Source organism: Cariama cristata, unplaced genomic scaffold (assembly GCF_000690535.1).
Source record: "Cariama cristata isolate BGI_N322 unplaced genomic scaffold, ASM69053v1 scaffold16421, whole genome shotgun sequence".
Classification (NCBI taxonomy): Eukaryota; Metazoa; Chordata; class Aves; order Cariamiformes; family Cariamidae; genus Cariama; species Cariama cristata.
Window position 1 is genome coordinate 4701 of NW_009597690.1, and position 20030 is coordinate 24730.

The 20030-nt window shown below is 37.0% G+C and overlaps 1 protein-coding gene across 1 annotated transcript in view; it reads right to left on the reverse strand.

The window, feature by feature from the left end:
* Positions 1 to 1133: 1133 nt before the first annotated feature.
* The window catches only part of FOXN1 (forkhead box N1), a 21508-nt gene continuing 2611 nt past the window's right edge, over positions 1134 to 20030 (reverse strand). Inside the window, exons 3-8 of the mRNA XM_009709007.1 lie at positions 17876 to 17986; positions 11784 to 11911; positions 10903 to 10999; positions 4668 to 4875; positions 3407 to 3934; positions 1134 to 1402 (exon numbers count right to left, since the gene is read on the reverse strand). Coding sequence (XP_009707309.1) covers positions 1134 to 1402; positions 3407 to 3934; positions 4668 to 4875; positions 10903 to 10999; positions 11784 to 11911; positions 17876 to 17986 — 1341 coding nt within the window. The remainder of the gene's footprint in view (positions 1403 to 3406; positions 3935 to 4667; positions 4876 to 10902; positions 11000 to 11783; positions 11912 to 17875; positions 17987 to 20030) is intronic.

The following is a 20030-nucleotide window of genomic DNA, read 5'->3' on the forward strand; positions in this document are numbered from 1 at the left end:
CTGTTTTCCTTAGTGTTGTTAAAGGTTCCTGCTCCAGATTGCTTTGTTTTTGGGTATCTTCAATTGAAACAAACCACTGTTCTGTCACGTCACAAGTAGCACCTTTATGGTAAATCAGAGGGAGAAGTGTGTTCTTGAGAAACCAGCTACTGAAATGCCTTAGTTTAGTTAGTGTTCAGAACCATATGCTATCTTAATGCAAGGGCTAGTTCAGCATCATAATAAACCCTGTTGGACGTACCAGATGTCAGCTGCATGTTAAAATAGAGATGCTCTCTGGATTTGGCTAACTATAACAATTATGTTCTCTTTTTTAATTAGCATTTTTCAAAATCTTGATTTAATGGTTTAATAACAATTCATCTTGCTGTTCAGGTTACGTGGATAAAAATAGAGGAATGAATGTGAATAATTTCCAGCCAAGTAAAAATTCTACTAAATTGTTTTGTTCTTTTTTATTAAAAAAGCAGAGTTTTAAATTTATTTTTAAACACAGTAAAACTTAGATTTTTTTCACTGAAGTGTATTTGTTGCTTTGGTTTAGTCTTTCAGCAGCTAGTCCTTTATCTTCTAATACTTGCAGAATTTTCGGTTTATGTTCTTGTTTTCCAAAACCCAGAACTTCTTTCAAGGGGACCATAAATGTTTTAATATGCAGATCCTTTTTTTCAGTGGTTTGTGGCAGATGATGTTGCCATCATTGACTCCAAGAAATAAGTTAGATTATTGTGTGCTTTGACTTCTGTGTTCGTTTGCAAGCAGCTTTCATTAAACAACAAAAAAAAAAAAAAAAAAAAAAAAAAAAAAAAAAAAAAAAGTCAATCATTTGTTTTCCTCTTATAGTCATTTGTTTCTGGAAGATGCAGAAGATGAGTGGCTTGATAAAATGGTGTTGACCAGTTCAGCCGTTTACAATATTATCTTTAATAGTTTTAAATTTTTTTTTTTTTAAGTATCTGTCTGTAGAAAATTATCATAGTAAAGCTACATATCCTGCGGGCTAGTTCTGGAAAAAGATTATTCTTATTCCAATGGACATAGTTTCAGCTGAGATAAATCAGATAGGTAAGTGTGTGTGATGGTTAGGACTGTATTTAGACAAAATAATAATAATAATTAGATTGGCATGTGGTTCACATTAGTGCTATAGGTTTGGATCCAGAATTGCTTAGGTAGGCAGGAGAAACTGTATCCAATTCCATAAAGGCAGAGTAAAGAGTAGTGAGCTGTAGGTCGGGTACGTTGCTGTGTGGAGTTCCATTCTGGATGTTGACGTTGCTGCTGCTGCTGTTCTCCATCTGGCAGTGAGAAGGGAAACACTGGGAAGACGTTGGGGATGATGAAATGAGAACTAGGGGATCCACAGCTAGGCTGTCATCTTTCAGCTCTTCCCAAAGATTTCCTATAACAAAACAAATGGATTGATTCAACTTTCTTTATGTATGCTTTTTGAAACATTGTTTTACAGTTGGTAATTATACAGTTGTGTATGCTGTATGTGTAGGTACTCTTAGTCACTTGTGATTGAGAAAGGAAAAAGATTGTTTAGATAGATATTCTTTGTCTGTTTCTGTAATAAATTTAAATCTGGGAGAAAGAAGCATTAATTTAAGAAAAGTATTTCACTTTATAATTGGCAGGATTCTGTTGCCAATGTATCCTTATGAAGTATAACTTGTATCTGAAAAAACCCACTAATTTTGAAAGAAGAAGTTGCTTCTGTTACCTTTATAAGGTATGGAAGGGCTAATGGCACTTGTGGGACAAATCTGCAAATAATATTACTTTACAACTGGCCTTCTCGTATTCTTACGGTGTAGTGTTCTCTGAATTGCAAACTAAATTTCTGGATGTGTGATTGACCTGACAAATCAAAAGATCTGAAATGTTACTTTTTTTCTAACGTACCAAAAAGTTTCTCATCTTTCTGTTGAACGTGCATATCACAGTGAAAGCATTAGATAAGTTACTGCAGGAGGGCTGTATTTTTCATACTCATCACTGAAGATTTCTTTGGGGGGGCGGTGGCAGGGAGACTGTTGCCTCAAAGCTATACCCACCATCTGTAGACTATCAAATGGGATAATACTTAGCCCTTTTGCTAGAAGAAGTTTGATTTTGGTTTTGTTTTTATATATATATTTTTTTTTTGATTGTGTGTGTGTATAATGATTTTGCTCCAAGTGTGCAGGCCTTGGCTTAAGTTCTAGGACCTCTATTTTCTTTATAAAATTACCAAATCTCAAATTAAAGTAAAAAGCTTAGATAAGGTTAAATAATTTAAGGTAAAGGTCAAGGACAGAGGGAAATTGGAATCGTACCATATTGGTGAGGCATACAGAATATTTGCAGTACAAATGAGCATGCTCCAGATTAACTGAGTAAAATGGAAAGAGGTTCAGAGGAGTGAGGGGAATGTGAGATCCGGCTGCCTGAAAGGTGAAGAAGCCCAGGATTCAAAAAACTGTCTTGTTAATCTTAGTAAAGCAATCTGGGCATGGCAGGATTGTGGAATATTTGTGACAATACAATGGCAAGGCCGTTGCATTTGCTGAGTCATGTAGATTATTGAGACTGTGGTTTTTTTGCTCTGTCTTTTAGGTTGCTTTGTGTTACCAGTTTTTGTCTGTGCAGGAAGGCAATTCTTGCATGTTATTTGGTGCAGCAAGAGCTTTATCACTTGGAACCCACGGGTTTTATTTTGTGTGTGTACATATATAAATAACACACACACACACACATATATATAAACTTGGTGGTTTTTTTTCTTATTTTTGCATGGAAAGCTATGTTCTCAGTGTTCAAAATCCTGTCCATTCAAGATGATTCAATTATTTAATATAAAAAACTTTACTGTCAGCATTACATGACTAAGTATTTAAGAACACACCTCAGAAAATAGAATTGTTCAGGGCATAGGTCATATGAATGCTTTGTGAAGGAGTAAATAGCATTCTTTTGAGCAGAGATGTGGAAGATATTCGAATAAATATTGATAATAAAAATGTTAATGTATTCATTCAATCAAAATTATTTCTCTTTGTGCCCCTCATGACATTTCTCTTGATATGCACTGAATAGTTGTGCTTGAGTAGTTTTCAGTGGAAAATATGCCTGAATTTAAAAAATATATTCTAAATACTGTATTGCAATATTTAATATCAGCAGTCATAGTCAAGAGTAAGCAGGTTTTTTTAAACTCTGGATGTAAATCTGTAGCTTTCTTGGGAAACTTTTAAAAGAGACAATGCAAAATTCCATGTTGTGCAAAATAACGTAACCTAGTAAACTGGCCTTTGTAGCAGTGGTAAAGACAGGTCGTTAAAAAAGAATGACATAAATGCATCGTATGCAGGTTGGGATGTGATGTAATAAGCCTGACTCTACAAAATACCTAGATACCTACCTTGGAGATCAAAATCAGTCAGGGATGGATTAAGAGCATCGATGTCATTGCTGAGATCTCCTTCCTGCATGAGCGTGTCCTGCACTGTCCTGGCTGTAGAGTGCTCTGTCAGCATCTTCACACCGCAGGTCGGGGGGGTCTGAGCCGGCAGTGGGGAGTCCTGGGTGATGCTGGGCTGAGTTCTGAGTTCACTTTGAGCCTCCCCAGAAGGAAACAGGGTCTGAGGGTCAGGCGACTGTTGCATTAACGTACTTGAGATTTGAGGAAAACCCGGTGGTGATGTATAGCACGCAGTTTGCTGCCCCCCGAGCAAATTTGGTAATGGGTTCTTGACCTGTAGGGCTCCCGATGCGTGGATACTATGTAATGGCTGTGGTATACCGGAGGAAAGAGAGGGCTCGCCTAAGGAATGGGGTTGGACTGCCATCTGCCTGGAAAGGGATGCACTTGCAACACCAGTCGAGCTGCAGGACGTGATTGAAGATCTCAGCTTTTCACTTTTGTCGCCGATCAGTGTGTCAAGTTCTTCTACAAAACAAGAAAAAAGTCTCTGACTGACTTGTTCCTAACAGAGCCTTAATCTTCATAGCTTGCAGCTAGAATTTTAGTCTTCCTCAGGAAATGGGTGAGTGGAATGGCAAACAAAAGTACTAGTCCAACTCCAAAAGCCTGAAATTATTTTCTAAATTATCATTGCCAAGTGAGTATGTAACAAATCATAAATCATTATGGTTGGAAGAGATCTCAAAGATCATCAAGTCCAACCGTATACCCAGTGCCGCCATGCCCACTAAAACATGTCTCGAAGAGCCACATCTAAACGTTTTTTGAACACCTCCAGGGATGGTGAGTCTACCACCTCCCTGGGGAGCCACTTGTTCCAATGCTTAATCGCATTTTTGTATTTAAAGGTTGAATACTTATCAGATAATTTCAAATTTTATTCTATAAAATTTTATTCTATAGTACTTATTTCAGTGTTGTTTTTATCTTTAGTTTAGTAAGATGTCAAGAGAGAATATTTTCTTGGTGAAGTTTCTTTGTGCCTGTTTGGAAGCACTCCTGCAGAATCAGCTCTTATTTAATTCTGCTTTTTAATTTCTTTTGCTTGTTTTGCCAGGAAAACCTTGTTATAACCAGGAAAAATTCTTAAATGCTTTCCTAAATTGTGTATAAATTCTTTCATACAGCTTGGTGCCTATTGCAAAGAAAAGTTCTGGGGACCACTGTTTGAGAACTAATACACTAACATATTACTGACCTGGCTTTGCCATACTCTTCCTTACAGCAACTGGGTCTTTCCTCTTCCATTTCTGAAGCTCCTCCTGCATCTTATCAATTTTGGCTGGATTCAGAGCCCACAAACAGCCTTTCCGAGAAGAATTGCCTGACTTGTTTTCAACTTTCTCAAAGCATTTGTTTAAAGATAAGTTGTGCCGTACAGAATTCTTCCAGCCATCTGGAGCTGTCTGGAAAAACAAATCCAATCTAAGAATGGAACTTCAAGGAAAAAAAAAAAGCACAAATATATTTCTCTGTTTTGACCGATGAGATTATAAGAAATGCTGCTTAGATTATACTTGCTACAAAATGCAACTTGTACGTTAGAAGGAAGCCACAAAAATGTTACAGTCATGTTGTGCGGGAAGGGAGGAATCAGATATAATAGCAACCGATCTTCTAAGCAAAACGATTGGCCTTGTCAGAGGGGCTGCTGAATTCTTAAAAGTGAATTTGCAAAACACAAGAATTAAGTGTTTAAAGAATTACATGCTGGAACTGTGAACTAACAGGAAATCTTAATCTATTTTGGAACACCTAGAAAAATGTCAAACACTTAATTGAAGGACTATGTGCTACTCAGACTCAAACTTAGTGTCCAGGCAGACTTCAAAAGAATTTTAGCATGCTACGGTAGGTGTAACTTTGTACGCTAGCCAGTTATATAAGCAAATGGTTTAATCACAAGCCCTACAGATGAGATACAGGGTTTTACATCTGATCACTGCATCTTTTTGCTTTGGGTTTATTTTTAACTTGGTAGTGGAAGCTGGAAGGTTCTTTAAACTGAACAATGCATATAAGCTTCATTAAAATGATTCCTTTATTTTTATTTAGGCCATTTCTGATCAATGAGGGGAACAAAATTCCCTCCTTTCCCTGAGGACAGTTTTGCATTCAACTGCAAGAATGGAGAGAAAAGAAAACCTAGTGCAAATGCTCTGTTTATAGAATTTAATTTTTACAATTTTTTTTTTTTTTCCTGATTGCTTGTAAAAGAACTTTGAAAATGTATATCACTGTAAGGGATGAAGAGAGAAATACCCAGCAAAACGGTCATGCTCACATTCATATGGGAAATACCTGTTTGCTTCCTAGTCTGAAATACAAAATGGCACTGTATCCTTTTATTGCATGTAAATTTTCTGGTGTGTGTTTTATTTGTTTTCACTCATTTCTGCTTATTTAGTCATGCAGCCAGAAGATACTGCCCATCACATTAAGGCTTTGTAAATTAGTATGTGTGTTCATATCAGAAGATTCCTATAGTACATTCCTGATGTGTCACTTCCTTGCTTTTCTTTCAATAGGTCCTGTACAATGCTATTTGTTGCATATCTGAGTAGACCTGTCTTAGCTTATTGCCACTGCATGGTAATCTTTTTTTTTTTTAAAAAAAAAAAAAAGGAGCAGGAAAAACGACTTGCTACATAACAGTAGGTATCAGCTTGAGAAACTCAACTTCTTTGTAATAGAGGCAACTGCTAGTCCAGCTAGACTTCCCCTGTCATTGTAAGACCATGTAAAAAAAATCGTAGCTTTACCTGAGTCAGTCAAATTATATTCTTTCCAAAAGGTCTGCATTTGCAAGGATGAAAAATCTCAAGAGAGAGAGGCTTTAGAGCTCATTGGATTACAAAGAATGATCTTCAGTACTAGGATTTGTGAGGCCTTTTTTCTTTCTTTTTTTTTTTAATCAATTTTTGATGCTTTTTCTTTTCTTGTTTCCAAAAAATCCTCATCTGTGTATCACAAGAATTAAAAGAAATTAAACAACTCTCTGAAAGGTGGGTGAAGTTGTCTATGTGCCACTATTGTTTCATATTCATGGATGCAAAATATTTGTCGTCATAACTGTTTAGATCAACCACAGAGAATTATTGAACAGAGAGCACAAGAAATAAATATGATTTCCATAGTCTTTTTAAAGAGGTTAAATATTAAAATTTCCCATTTATGCACATTAAGTTTCCTTTCCATTCTTATGCTGTATTACTAGGGATTCTTCTCTCATAGAAAGCCAGCTTTTTGATAGTTTCTCTAATTGTTGCCTAGTGTCACAATTTCCTCTAAGACCATCTTTTATAAGTGGACTTGTGTCCATTTTTGCTTTCACATGATACACCATGAATTTTTGAATATTGACAGAAATTCTACTTTTATCAGGAATGTAAAATCTGTTCTTTCCTAGCTTGTGAAGGACTATCTTGTGGGTTAAGGTGTTAAAAGCCTTACTGTAGAATTCAAGGGTCAAATTTAATACTTGCTTTCTTCATTTAAAAAAAAAAAAAAGTTGTGGAAGTTAAATACATGTTATTTACTAAAAAGAAACCATTTTCCCTTCATAGCAGCACAGTTTCTACCCTTTTGGCCCACCTGATGTCAGCATTTCACTATGCTGCTAGCCAGTCCCATAGGTGAGAGAACATGCATTTTTATTTAAAAAACAAAACCAAACCACCACCAACCCCCCCCTTTAAAACTCTTTCTACCATAAGGTAATGCTAAAGATGATGAATCAGTTTTTCTCCCTTGCAGATCATATTCATGTTGCATTCTGGCAGTTCCAAAAGTAAATAAAACTGTTCCTCCTAGGTAAGATGTGTACTTAACTACTGAATAAGCTAACCTGAAAGAATATTCATGGTTCTTGCCCTGCACATGAGGCTACATAGACCTCTGTCTGTATCTAGAGAGGATAATTAGTGTTTCTGCTAAGCACCAGAGAAGTTGGGAGTGGCATGTGTTTCTCAGAGGTTTTCAGAATGTGTGGGGGTGTAAACTATGAGATAGTTTTAGAAATGTAAGAGCACAAAGTACACAGATTTATTCTGGACACTGCTGCCAAGAGTTGAACAGGTTCTTGCACTAAACTTGGTATTGCTGAGCAGTGAAAAATAGTCGTTTACCTCGGTAGGCCCTGAAGGAACACTCCGGCAGTGTGTTCACGTTACAACTCTGTCACCAGGTTTTTTAAGTTAACATTTGATTGTCTGTTAAAGACCTGAGCTTTGGCTACTGAAGTTGCGCTTGTGTAGTTGGAATCTCCTTGCTATGGCTCGTTTCTGCTGCTGCTGCATTCAGCGTAGTGTGGATGAAGCTGCGTGGAGTTGGACGCTGCAAGAGAATACTTGCTGCTCTAAGTTCCATCAGACCACAGACCTTTCTAACCTCTTGGACCACTGGCAATAACTCCAATTAACAAGATTAAAGCTTTCTGTTAGACTCACAAATCACTACAAAGAAAAAAAAAAAAGGATGACAAGCAAAAAATATTATTGTACAGACCCATTGATCCTGACCGCCTCTTGAAGTTTAAAGAGTTCAGTGATCTTGCAAAACCCTTTCTCTTTAAATCTGGGTCTCAAGAGAAGGGAGAGGTACATCAAAGAGTAATTCAACTTTAGCTGCGTAGATGTTTTTTTTAGGACGTAGGAGTTGGATTGCTCTGTTTCAACTAGAAATGAGATTGTTGCATCATAGAAACTAAATTTGCTGTGGCAGCGAATACAAGTTAATTTGACTAGGCTTGTATCATCTAATGTCTCCCAGCAAGATTCTGTGTACACTTGTATTCTGTTTCTCTCCAATTTAAATTACTTCCCCCCCCTCCTCCCCTGTTGTATCCTGCTATTTAGTGAGTTCTGGTAGCAACAACAAAATGTTCTTTGCTGATTTTTATATTACTTTCTTTTGCTGAAGACTCTGAAAAAGGGATCATAGAGTGCCATATTTTGGTAATTCCGTGGGCTGCTGTAAAGACCAGAGGTAGGCAGGGCTTAGTGCCTGTAAGCATAATATTTGCTTGCTTATTCTCCCCTGCTTATTTTAAGGATGTTTGGGATGGAACTATTCAATCATTTGACTGTATTTGTAAATAAAATGCAAAAATAAAGCCGTCACAAAATAATGAATGTTCCAGTAGTACCCCCTGCACCATCCTCTTCCTGTAATGCATACAACAGCAGTAACCTAATTCTCATCATTTTTGAAACGAATTAAGAAAGAGACACAAAAAATAAACGAACAAAAAACCCAAACAAAAAAACCCCACCACTGGTAAGTAAGAAGGGAAAAGTTTAGTTTAGGTATAAAACAGTTATTTAAAGCTGTGGTAGAAATATACCTAGTGCACAGATGAGCATATATGTATACACACATCTGTATGTATGCACACAGACTGATATTTGAACACACACCTATTTATACACATTTACACACAAAATATCACAATACATACAATACAGAATATTTACACACAATATATAGTTGAGGAAAGGATGTATAGCTCCCTAATGTTTCTGCTGTGACCGAATAACTTCAACTTCAGGACCAGGAAAGTGACACCTGGCAGAGCCGCAGTCTTGTGCCTGAGGAATTCTGTGCATGTTGGCAACAGCAGCATTTGGTTTGCAAGCTGCCGATTCATTTTATAATCGATTGTGTTGTAAGACACAACGTGGAGAATTAATTTCACTTTGGTCTGATGAATAAAGGTGGACATGGCTGTAAAACTTATTTTTAATATTCCCACCTCTCTGCTTGAAACTCATGCTATTTTTTCTAGAAAACAGTAATCAGGTAAGAATGTATTATTTTGCTGTAGATCGCATGATTTGTGCATTATGGTAAGAAGTGTAGTTCTGCAAAATAGCAATTTCAAGATGTTGTGGCCCAGGACCTTTTTCACAATCCTCAAAATATTTTCCTTTGGATTATTACTGTTTCTTGCAGCTAGTGGTAAATGCATGTGAAATAGAGTTAATATTCTCTTAGGGACAAAATACAAATCTTGAAATTTTTTCATTTTCAAAACAAGAATTAAAATTTACAGCTACTATGTTCTTGTCATGTGCCATTCTACCTTTCCTCCTTTCCTTGTTTAGATTACTGTCATTACTTAATTTCATGTGCGTTTGGCCTAAAAATCAATTGTGTCCCTGTGACTTAACAAAGTTAGAGTGCTTCAGATTTTTTCCAGTGGATTATGACCAGTCATGTTGTGATGGGATACTTCTTGAATGATGATGGTAGATTTCTTTATTTTTTCTCTTGCTTGTAGCAAATAATAGAGAGCTAGTGATTCTTTTCGAAGGAAATCTGGGAATACAGAAATGTAATGGATCCTAACAGTTCTTCCTTCCTGACAATGTGTATTCTTTTTTTCTGATTACCAACATGTTCAATTTTTATTTTTTTTTTTTTTTTTTAGAGGGGGGCATTATTTATCCTTGGCATCTAAAAATTGCAAAATTGTATCAGAACAGTTATTTTTCGTTATTCTTAGTGTTCTTTTCTTAATACAAATGTTTGAATTGCCTTTCTGTAGCTGCTTTAAATTTGGTTTAATTGCTGCATGTTTATTTGCAATAGGAAACAGGACAGATTCATGTTGCTTTATTTTAATTTTTGGGCTTTGCTAACAGTTGCAGGTCACCTGATCTGGACTTCTAGTGAGATGTTTTTGAAGAATCGGCAATAATAAAGCTCTGTGATGAGCAGCAGTCGACGATTCTATTATAGCTCTTTTTAAATTCTTAACTGTAATCCTTCTGCTCTTGGATCATGTGCTGACTCATCTCTTTCCACTTGCATTCCAAGTGCAAGAAGCTATTCTCTTATGGCATGGATTTCAATTTCTGTAGCATCTGCTGCAAACCATACACCCTTACCTTCACCAACATTCCTGTGTAATTATGAGCTTAGTACTATTTATCACATACTATACTTTTCTTTGTACAGTGCATGCAAGTGATGAATTTGCCTAAGATGGATATCCCAGCTCCAGAACAGAGGAAGATAACCTTGAACCTCTGCTTCCACATGAGTCTGGAGGTGCTAGTGATGGCAGAGGAAGCCACAAGACCGGTTCTGCCTGCATGTGAGACCTCAGAGGAAGGAATGGATGTGTTTTTAAAAATATTTATCCTTTTTATGAGTTGTTAGTGAGGAATGGGCACTGTTACCCGAACAATTTCAAAGTTGGAACAGTTCTTAATATCTTTTTGTGTTAAATATTACCCCATGCCATGTTCACACTTCTGCCTGGGCCTAAACTGCTGTGTAATTTATGATCATGAAGGTATGTAGTGTGTAGTTGATTTGATATTAATCTACTAAGAAGTTATCCCTTTTTACAGATTGAATCCCCTCCCTTCCCTCTGCTGCCAGGTAAGCTTAGAGAGAGATTTCCCACCCCTCCCTGTGGAACTCACCTTAAAGTAAGGGAAATGTTCCGTCATGAAATTGTAAATCTCACTGACTGGCAAACTCCCTGTCTTGCTGTTTTTGAGTGCCATGAAGATCAGGATGCTTTAGGGAGAGAAAGAAAAGTATTTTAGCCTGTTCTGCTTGACGACTCAGAAGCAGAAAAAAAGACCATTTTTCACAGTCATAGCATGAATACCGATGATGGTTAAAGTTTCCACTCAATTGTTTATAAGCAATCTCCTTACACTACTTAACTTCTAGAGGTAATTCTTGAAGTGCATATAGAAGGTTCAGCCTGGGTTTAAAATAAAGTAATAGAAAGTGGAATCAAGACCACAGCCTTCAAATCCTGCGAGTGTGTATTTATTTAAGCTTATGTTTGAATGATTAAACTGATAAGGGCCAGAAAGAGAATATCAAACTGATAGTGACAGAAAGTATAATTAAAATTTAATTGTCTAATTTACTTTGTTAGACTGTTATTTGGGGGCTAAGCCTGTGTGGTGACTGACATATCCAGTATGTTTTCTAGGCATTTTTTTTCCCTAGCAACTGGAGAAAAAAATTGGTTTAATATAGGTCCTGGAAAAGTCAACTAAGTATGATCAGTCTTCTGCTGATGAAATTTGCAACACCTAAGATTTTGTATTAGAGAAGCGTCTAGCCTTTGTGGGGATGAAGACTTTTCACAAGCTTTACAACATTGCATTTCCCTCTGCCTTGGCCCCAGAGTCTGGAACATCTTGTGATTCATACAAACAGGACAGAGCACACTGGGAACAAGACAAGTAAGAGTAAGCATGTTATTGCAAATGATGCTGGAAATAGGCCATGGGTAAACAGTGTATTTCCTGTAACATTAGGACTTGAAAAAATATTTTATTACCTGTAGGAGTAGATGGGTTTGGGAAATAGAGGCTGCTGGGATTCTTGACTGCTTTGAGGAGCGATTCTTTGGTAAGGGTAGTGTGAAGAAGTAATGTAAGTCACAGGATAGCTGCCTCCCGAGGAATACTGACGAGACAATAAAAGAGACATTACTTGGCTTAGCAACAAGCTCTCAAAAATATTTCTTTCTTAATAAGAGTATTAAACTATTTAGTTCTGAGGATATTGTCCTCTGCCTACGTTTAATACCTGTTATGCCAAGTCAAACCTAAAGTCTTCCTAGCATGGTTTTGGAAAACATTACTAGTTAAGAAGCAGAAGAAGGAGGGCATGTATGAGGAGGAACTCACTGATAATGTTGGCTGTTACCAGATCCTGTTGCAGCATGTTCCAAATTGAAGTATGTAAAAAAAGTACTTTCTTTTATTATTACCTGCTGTGCTACTGAGTTCTGGTGAAAAATGAGAGTAATTGTACCCTATTAATTGTCTCCAGATTTTACAGACCTAAAGTATATCTCCCTTCAGCCATCTCTTTTGTAGTTGAAGTATCTTAGCCTGCTCAGTCTTCCCTGAACATTGCACTATGCAGACAAGTAAATTAATGATGTAATTTTATTTATAGAAGTAAACTCCACCCCCTTGAATAAAGTACTTCAAACTATGTACAATATAGAAAAATAAACCTATTCAATAGAGCCACAAAAATATAGGAAGAAACAGGGAAGTTTTGACTGAGCCTTGTGTGGTTTTGTGTGCTGTTTTTTAGGTGGAGAGGGATACAACAAGGCAAAAATTCAAAGTGTGTAAAATATACTCCCGAGAGAATAGCATCCCAAAGCATCCGTTCAATTTGCTGTTATAAGGCAAGGCAGTAAAACACGAAACAATAACAACAAAAGCTTTAGTGGATGGCATCAGAATATGTATCAAGTGAATGTATTGTTATAGAATAAGTTAATAATTTCATTCTAGGGGTCAGGAGAGTGGCATGTGAGACATTTCTCATAGGTGGTTTTCATATTGCCTGACCTGTGCTGAAGTTGTGAGGCTACTCTCTGTCGGTTCCCTCATAGTCAATGACAAGAAAGGACTTCTCCAAGAGGCTGGGAGTTTAAGTTCAGGAAGCATTTGTGCTACCCTCACCCCACTCCTAGGGACAAGGAGCAGAATGCTACCTGAGACTGAAAGGCTAAGCCTGCTCTTCAAGAGATCACTAAGCCTGCCCAGCTCTCAGGACACACTAAAGAAATGGCTGGCCTGTCATGCGATCACCACGATGGAAATATGCCAATGCAAAAAAATAGGTGAAAGAGGGGAGATAATACATATAGCTAGCCTCGATTGCATCAGAGTTTCTGTAGGTTTGCTCTCAATTTTTTAACACAGCAGTTGGTCACATATTTTTTTCTTTTCCAAATTACAGTTTAAACCTGCTGGCAAGCAACTTTCAAGAACAAAGAAACATTACCCTGCTAAGGTAAGATACCATCAGTTGGCTCTCTGTGAGGCAAAGGCTCCCACTGAACTCAGAGCTCAGTGTGAGAGGAATTTCTGCCTCTTACTGATGAATCTTTCCAGATGCCAGGGCTAGGGCCTGGCCAAAATTAGGAGTCGTGTCATATGCTATTAAAAATCTACCTGCATGCCTTCCCTAGTACTCAAAGGCTGCTGAGCCCTGTTCTAGTCTTATACTGCTCAGCTCTAGAAGTCCTGTGTCATGAGGCTTTTATGGTTCCTCTGAAAGATTATAATGTAGCTTTTGAGACTTGTTGGGAAAATTTCCTTGGTAATTAGTTTATACGTCTCCTCAGTTTCTTACTGTCATTCCTAATTTTGGACCAATAGCTTCTGTTGGTCTTGGTCTTTGTCCCCTTGAAATACCTGTGAGAGGTTAGCATGCGCTTGCAAAATGTTCATAGTTTATTTGTTTGTTCTGGATTCTGAATAATTCATTTCAGTTTCTCAGTAATTTTATTGTTGTTGCTTGAGGTTTTTGCCTGTTTGCTTTTATCTTTCCAACATTGAACTGCCTGAAATGGAATGTGGAAAAACATAGTGAATACACTAATTTGTTTGCTACAGTAAGCAGGGTGAAAGAAATGAGATGTACATAATTAATCATGTCCTGCCTTGTTAAACTAAATACTGGGCAAAACTGCAGTCTCCAGAGCAGCTGTGAACTAATTTCTGTGTGCAGCTCTGTGCTGCCTGCTTTGTTGTATTGTGAGTAAATTTTTCACTAGAGTAGAAAACAGGGCAATTCATACAATATTTTGATTTTATTGGTTTTAATGCCTCTTTGAAAAGAAAGAATACTAAGATGGCACTGATTGCAATGTCATCACCAAAGGCAAGAACTGGGCGTTTTAAGGATTATTTCTGTTTTATTGGTTTCATTACTCCTTTTTGAGGGAACAGAGGCTGGGGAATGGTCTGGTATGACAGGCTTGAGCTGGTTTTACAGTCGCACAACTGGCATGAAAGGTGTCCGTGTTTTATGGTGGGTGGGTAAGTGACTTCAGTAAGTGCCTACTATTTCTTTCAGGTCAATAAGAAGTAATTTTTCTTATGAGTCATTGTGTGTGTTGTGTCCAGCAAAGGGGAAGATGAGGCCATTTTATCATTTGGCCAAAATTAACGAAGGAGTTGATCTCTCTCATCCCTCTAATGAAAAGTGAGGCGTAGTTTGAACATCCTTCACTTCAGGCTAAAGGACCCGTTCTCTTGAGTGTAACTTCCTAGTGATTTAAATTGCCCTGCTCCATTCAAATTTGAAATGTAAAGTATTAATACTGGAGCTGCTTCATGCAAAAGATGTTATTCCACTTCTTCTCAGTCTTGATTCACATGTTCTTTCATTTCCCAGTATCTGATTATGGCACACGGACAGCAATTCTACCTGTTACGACTTTGGCTCCTTATACCTATTGTTTTTTTCCTCCGAGTAGTAGAACATGTTGCCATACTTTTACTGTAGTAACATTAAGAAGCACAAATACTGAAAAGTCTAACAGAAACCTGCTGCATGTAAAAGATCTGTCACAGTGCCAGCCTGCAGGTGGATGGAAGACTTTCCTCTTAGTGCTTGTTGTATCTTGCCTAGCAACTCCCAGAAGGTGTATTTCAGCTTTAATTTTGTAGGTTTTTTGAATGTGGTGTAGTAATACTACTGGTATCAAATCAGCAGTGACAGGTGAAGGGTGCCTGCTTCAGAAAGAGTAAAGAAATTTTAGAATATTCAAATGAATTAACAAGCTAACTGGAGTTTCTGCTAAAGCAACCCATAAACCTGACGTTTTTACTGCATGCGAGATGTACGGTGCTGTGGCACATCCACAATATCTGTACTGCAGTCCCAGTGGGGAACTGGTTTATATTTGCAGCAGAGCTTTTGTGGTGAATTAGTCCTTCATCTGGGACTCTTTGCTTCTAAAATAACAATAATAAAATCAATGCATTTGTATGTTAGGATGGTAGTGTAATGTCACCTTTCTTTTTATTCTATTTTAATTTTATTATTACCTTTTGTCACTTCTATTGAGTTTTAGGCTAACAAGAAAAAACAAGTAAATTAATTATGATGGTGTTGATAAGAACTTAAAAGATAGTTACATTTTTGCCACATTCTAGGGGAAAGAAAAAGGTTCAGTAAATTCTGGCCAGTGGCATGCCAGAGCGATAAGTAAAAGAAAAAACCAGGAGTGAGACTATTCCCTAGCCGTATTTCCTAACTCAATGCAGGAGAACTACTTCTGTTATCTATGCCTTCTCACATCTATTTAGCATCTGAACACTTCTCAAGTTTTACAAGGCCACCCACTGAGGACAGTGGATACAAAAAACCCTTGATATTGGAACTATTTGAACTTGACAAATTGCGCTGTCCTTGTGCCACACCTAGTTGGAGAAGAACCTCTGTGGCCCTGGATTCCTAAGTTGATTTAAATACAAAGTCCAGTTAGTGGTCAGGGGCTGGCCACAGCTGAGGGAGTGGGAAGAGAAAGATGACAGTAATAGGAACCTGATTTTAGAAGTTTACTTTGTGTGAGTGTAGGCACTTGAGAGTGCTTATTGAGCTGCCTTGCCACACCATCCTATCGATCGTTTTAACTGTCCCGGACACTAGAAGTTCAGAAAGGCCGTAGAAGTCCCTGAAGCTCTCCCAAGTGGTTGATACAGTTAGTCCGTATTTTATTCCTCTGTATATCTGAGGGGTTACATACTGTAATAATGAGACATCTTCCTTTAAGTTTCTGTAGACAGGTGCGGGATTTATAATTATAAGAAATACACGCTTAAAAATAGGAAAATCCGCAACTTTCATTCTTCCTTAGTAATGTTTTACAAAACTCTTAACAAATGAAATTCCTAAAAAGTCATCTGTGATGGATGATTCAATTTTATCAATGATCATAAAATTCCAACATACGTCTATTCTTGTTCTTTATGGTCATTCAACATCTATTTTCAAAAGTTACTTAAATTTCCTCTTAAAAAAATCATGCCAAAAATAATCTTTCTTACTCCTCATGAGGGACTAAATCCTGATGATGAATGGTATGATTCCTATTCAATGACTCACACTAGTAACACCATATGAGTTAACAATCCCAAAGAAATATCATAATGTAACCTGTTTTTTGTTTTCTTTGCACAGTTTTAAATCACTGCTCTGTTAGCCACATTTTTTATACTTCTTGAGCAAGTTGAATGAGATGGTATAATTGATTCCACAATATCCATCATCAGTCACTGGGATCAAAGGAGTCATAACTCAAGTGTGAGCTTTTATGTTCAAATATTATATATATATATGATTTTCCTGTAAGTGTAATTCAATTCTAATGGTTGGGAGTTTTGGTAGTTGTGCTATGTTTGTGTATGTATTTCCACACATATATCTGAAAAATCCTTGTTGCCTTAATTTCACCTTAAATAAGTTTTGGGTTTTTGGGGTTTTTTTTGTTTGTTTGGTAGTTTGTGGGGTTTTTTTTGGTTTTTTTTTTTTTTTTTTTTTTAAATAGGGTGCTTGAAGCATATTTTTTTTATCTCCTCAAATGTCTTTCTGAAAATTTTGTACAGTGCAGATAATGGAGCATAAAAGAGGGAAATTTCAATGCATTGAACAGCACTACCATTTATATATAAAGGAAATTATTTAAAGATATTTCAGAGTCATCAAAATTACTTTCTGTGATACACACCCTCCCTCTAGGCCAAGTTTTCAAAGCTCAGCAGACCACACTCGCTAACCTCTATAAATGTGTGCTAGGATCACGTGTAAGATTAAGGTAGGTATGTATGTATGATTTTACAAAGATACTGCGTGTATGCTGCTTTGAAAATATGAACTGACATGTTTAAATGACATCTAAACACACTCAAGAAAAACAAGGTGTCAGTTACTCCTGTGCATTTTTAGTATTAATAATATAGTTACATTAGAGAAGAACAACCTTAATATTGTGCATTCTCATGCATCATCAGCATTATTGTCAGTTATGCTTCAGCTGAATAATCTTTCACTGAGGATGATGTAACAGTCAAAAGATTGCAAAAGAGATGTGTGCACCATCAAGCATAAGGAAGGCGACCATTGTCTTGCTGTTAAAATTTTCCTTTAAGAGTATTTTTCTATGTTTGATCTGAATTTTAAGTATACAGTCACATATTTAATTTTTTGTTCTGAAGTTAAAGCACAGTTAATTCCCTGGGATCCTGAAATGCCAACAGTTATGTTAATAATTTGTCTGATTTCAAAGACAATTTGCTTAAGCATAATGGTGAAAATATAAATAAGCAGTACCAAGATTCCATTTTTACAAGGTGTGTGGGTTTTTGTTTTTGTTTTTTTTTTTTTTTTTTTTTTTTTTTTCTTTTTTTTTTTTTTTCTGGATGACCATTTTAAAATGCATTTAGATGTGGTTCTTGTAAGATCTCATTGTCATAAACAAAATGTATGTTTGCAAACATGGCCCCGCGAACACAAATTTAGCAGGTATTGTTCCATCTGTCTCTGTTTATTATTACCATAACTACTATACCATTGTAGAAATACAGAGGATTTTGGTCTGCATATTGTACTGACCTGATGGAAAGGATGTGAAGGGCAATACATTTGCTGCACTTGAGGCTGATAGCAGTACAAACCAGGCTGCCCTTCCAGTGGGGATGTCCTAAGCTTGATGTCTGAATCCTGCTAGAAAATATTTAAGGAAAGATTTATTAAAGAAAACACCTCAATTTAAAATATAATAATTCTGCTAGTTACTGCTCTGATTTGTCTTTCTTTATACTTACTACTTTTTTGAACTTGATCTGTCACAGTAGGTGTTACACAGAATTTGTTTTATATTCTAGTGGCACAAAAAGAAGCATTGATTCCTGCATTTATATAATTATTACTTTTAAAAAGGAAATCCCAGTCCAAATTCCATGGAAAGAGCAATTCAGAAAATGTCAGTTTCTGTTTATCTTTTTTTCCCCCTACATACACAAACTGCATACTCCAGCTTTCATTCCTGAGTGTGCACATGTGTGTCTGCCTCTCTCTCTTTTTCATACTCCTTCACTTTGTTCTGCAGGCTGTCAGTACCTCAAGCTGATGCTGGAGTTTTGTCATTAGGTAGAGGGTGAGGTCTATAATGCACAGGGAATAGGTGGCAGAGAAGAATCAAACTAGGCTGACTACTGAATTTGATCCAGATACAGGAAACATAGTAAGAGTGTGATTTATTTCTGCAACTGTGGAAATAAACAGAGAGAAGTTGATCAAATCTTAATTTCTCACAGGTCTGCCCAGCTGCCTGTCCTGGGTTCCACATAGGGCTTGATTCTGTTAAGGGCTCAGGCTCCTGGATGTTAAATGTTGCTGTCTTTTAGTTAGAATGCTGAGTGCACCATATGGTGTGTTCGGTAACACTGTCTGCTTTAGAAGAGCAATTTGAACAAACTGCATGCTAAGGAGAGAGCTAGAGAGAACTCTAGCTGGTAATAAACAGCGCAGGGAATGATGTGTCCTTATCCACGCATCTGGTGACTGACTTCAGGTTCCTTCCCCAACTTAACATTGATTGCCAGGAATTCTCTTCTGAGACCTGATGTTGTAGACATCTTATTATTTCAAGGAACTAGTAGCACTTCTCTTTCTGTTTTAAAACAAGGCTATAATGACCATCTTTTATGGTATAGGCGTACATATCAGACTTGATTTGATATCTTGGCACCAAGCAAAAGCCACATCCAGTATTAATAAATGTCCATGCTATTTTGGTGACCATAAGATGAAGTTTTTCAGAAATGTCAACTTGCCAGCAGCGTGCAAGCTATTTAAGAGCTTTGAAGTTGGATGCTGACTGAACCAGTGGAGACATTAACAAGTAGCCAGTCTTTTCCTGAGTAGTCACATGTACTTGGTAAAGGGCTCCTGCAGTGCTAGCTTTACATTCTCTACATCTTGCAGCCCAGGGATTTGGAAAGAAAATGGGAAATTTTTTCATCAACTGTTTATAGGTTGTGCATTAAACTCATCTGACCTAGATGAGTATTTATCCAGGAAATAAGAGATTTAGATCAATTTCCTCCTTAACCTGAATGGCTTCAATCCCCAGGTATGTACCCTGACAACATCCCTCCATTCCCTGGTAAATTGTTTTAATCCAATTAAGATTATTTTTTTTTTTTTAACCCTTCTTTCTTTCGGTAACCCTTGAATTCTTTGGCTCACAGCAATTCAGAACCAGTAGTTAAGGCCCTCTCCTGGCAGATGTAGTCATTTTTTTTGTCTGCACTAGATTATGAAGATATGCTTTACATTTTGGATCACAGCAGAGGTACCTTGTGGAGATACTGGAGGGTAATTTACCTTGCTTTTCAGGGATCTCTGTGCTGCCCTGAATAGGCAGTCGCCTCTATCCAGTAAGTGCATCACCCCAAGTACCTTTACACTGCACATACCATAAACAGTTCTTATATTTAATTTTAAGTAGTACTGCTGTGTTAGAGTTTCTCTTCTGTTTGAGTTGAGAAAAATGCAGATCAGCTGAGGTGTTTTAACAAATTTGATACACGTCCTCGTGCTTGAAAAATACTGTTTTGTGAACTTTTGTCCCTTGAAAATACTATTTGATGGCAACTACTGATATAAAACCTGTCGTCAAGAGGAATTTGGATATTTAGGATTCATGTATCATGTCTAGTGGAAAATCGTTTGTCCTTGTGCACCTTTCTGAGGACCGTTTTTC